This window comes from Sinocyclocheilus rhinocerous, unplaced genomic scaffold, assembly GCF_001515625.1.
Source record: "Sinocyclocheilus rhinocerous isolate Xijiao unplaced genomic scaffold, SAMN03320098_v1.1 scaffold90, whole genome shotgun sequence".
NCBI classification, from domain to species: Eukaryota; Metazoa; Chordata; class Actinopteri; order Cypriniformes; family Cyprinidae; genus Sinocyclocheilus; species Sinocyclocheilus rhinocerous.
Genome location: NW_015657969.1, coordinates 781,650 through 783,871, shown reverse-complemented (window position 1 = coordinate 783,871; position 2,222 = coordinate 781,650). Strand labels below are relative to the sequence as shown.

The 2,222-nt window shown below is 37.2% G+C and overlaps 1 protein-coding gene across 1 annotated transcript in view; it reads right to left on the bottom strand.

Annotated features, from left to right (window-relative positions):
• Positions 1 to 1,920, bottom strand: part of LOC107721831 (metalloendopeptidase homolog PEX-like) — a gene marked incomplete at its 5' end in the record, with an annotated part of 15,403 nt that extends 13,483 nt beyond the window's left edge. The window contains 4 exons of the mRNA XM_016530002.1: positions 421 to 549; positions 646 to 739; positions 959 to 1,101; positions 1,876 to 1,920. Of these exons, the coding sequence (XP_016385488.1) occupies positions 421 to 549; positions 646 to 739; positions 959 to 1,101; positions 1,876 to 1,920 (411 nt within the window). The remainder of the gene's footprint in view (positions 1 to 420; positions 550 to 645; positions 740 to 958; positions 1,102 to 1,875) is intronic.
• Positions 1,921 to 2,222: the final 302 nt, after the last annotated feature.

Below are 2,222 nucleotides of genomic sequence, written 5' to 3'. Positions count from 1 at the left end.
GGGTCTGAATACTTTCCGTACCCACTGTATATATATATATATATATATATATATAAATAGAAACAATTATTTTAAATTGTAATAATGTTTCACAATATTACTGTTTTTACTGTATTTTAATCAAATAAATGCAACCTTGGTGCATTAAAAATCTTAACAAACCCCAACTTTTGAACAGTAGCATATGCAAAAGCAATTTATTCCTGATAGGGCAAAGCAATATCTTACTGATATAGTTTGCATAACTTGTGTATTAGGATAAAAATCCTAATATTGTGAAATACTAATATAACTGTTTTCTATTTTAATCTATCTTAAAATATAATTCATTCCTGTAATGGCAAAGCTGAATTTTAATATGTATATATATATATACAATATATACAGTATATGAATAGTTGCACTTAATATAAGTTGTACCATGTGTTTCTTGTCCTCCTGGAAATGCTTATCGACAAAGAGCCTACCGGTGGCATAGATGAGTGTGTTTTCTACATAATTCACACACTTGTCCCAGCGAGGGGTCAGAGAGGTGGTCCCCGTGGTAACCTGAGAAGAGATGGATATTTAATATTGTAAACCCCAGTAAATATATTTTTATCCAAAGATTGGTGGAGAGTTAAAATGAGGAGGTGGTTCACTAACCCGAGCAAAGTCCAGGTATCTGTAGAGAAAGCGTCGGCTCAATGTGGTGATTCTGGAAAAAACTGATCTCCATAAGACATAATTGCCAACTGTCCTGGGGCGAGGGTGGAAAAAAAAACATTTGGAGCAGCTGAATTACAGAGTAATCTTAACTGTTATTGAGCAGAGCAGGTAATAAACAGGTAGGACATGTAAACAGGACACACAGAAATACAGTGATCACACAAGTTGTCCAGACCAACAGAGGCAGAACCTCAGGGCTCTGATGTAGGTTTTAATGAGGTTTTAATATTTTTAAAAGCTGTCTGGATACCTGGTTTCTGTGGTGTTGAGGAGTTTGAAGAGGTCTTTAAAGTATTGTGGGGCACGTACAATCACCTGCTCCAAAGAAGCGATTTTCAGGTCTGGGTACAGCTCAGTGTCAATCACTGCTCTGACAAAACCCAGCCAGTTAAACTGAAAAAAGAAAAGAAAAAACAATAAGAGATAATTAGATTTAAAACAAAAACAAAAACAATAATAGCCGTGTTTTGTATGGAAGCTTGTTTCTGCCACAGATAAAAAATAATAAAAAGGTAATTGTGAACTTTTATATACAATTCTGACATTTTTCCACACAATTTTGAGTGTAAAATACCACCTCAGAGAAAACTATTTCCATTTAAATAGAGTCACAAATCAAGCGTAGGGTTAGTTCTGGCAGGTCACATTAGTCAAGCTTGCATTGGCTGACTCTCAACTGATCCATGTCTACCTATAGTAATACAACGCCTATCACGGCATTCCTATATAAGGTCTATACAGTATTATTTAGCAGCTTGCTCAGGAGCAAATTACCCTCCTCCATCCCCAGCTCCTCCTTTCGTCACAGTCTGGACTTGGTTTTCTGATATTCCTTGTTGAATCAGACTCTTTTATCTTGAATATGTTGTTACACTAAAATGTCATTAAGAACATTAAAGGGGTCATATGATGCGATTTCAATTTTTCCTTTCTCTTTGGAGTGTTACAAGCTCTTGGTGCATAAAGAAGATCTGTAAAGTTGCAAAGACTAAAGTCTCAAATCCAAAGAGATATTCTTTATAAAATTTAAGAGTCAACCACGCCTACCTAAAACGGCTCGTTCTAACACGCCCCCACATATCTACATCACTATGTGGGAAGATTTGCATAACGCCGCCCACATGTTCATGCAAATAAAGAAGGCATAACTTGACATGTAGGTCTCACCTTGATGATGTACTGGTTTGAGTTCTTGTCATCAGGAGAGACAAAAAGCCGAATAAGGACGGACTTGCTGTACTGACTGCGTATCAGCGCCAGTGTCTCCAGCAAGTTAAACTGAGACTCCACCCACCGGGAGGAAGAGCCCAAGGCGTCGCCTAAGACCGGCCAACGGAATTCCTTCTGCTTTAGATTCAATCTCCAGAGCAGCTGTCAGGATAGAGGGAGGAAGGGAGTGATGAAGAAATATAATTTATTCGCTTGGCAGATGCTTACATCAGTAAAGCAAGGATTCCTCAATTTTTTTGTCAACTAAAATATTCCTAAAATATTTACTTGAAGTATGCCCTAAG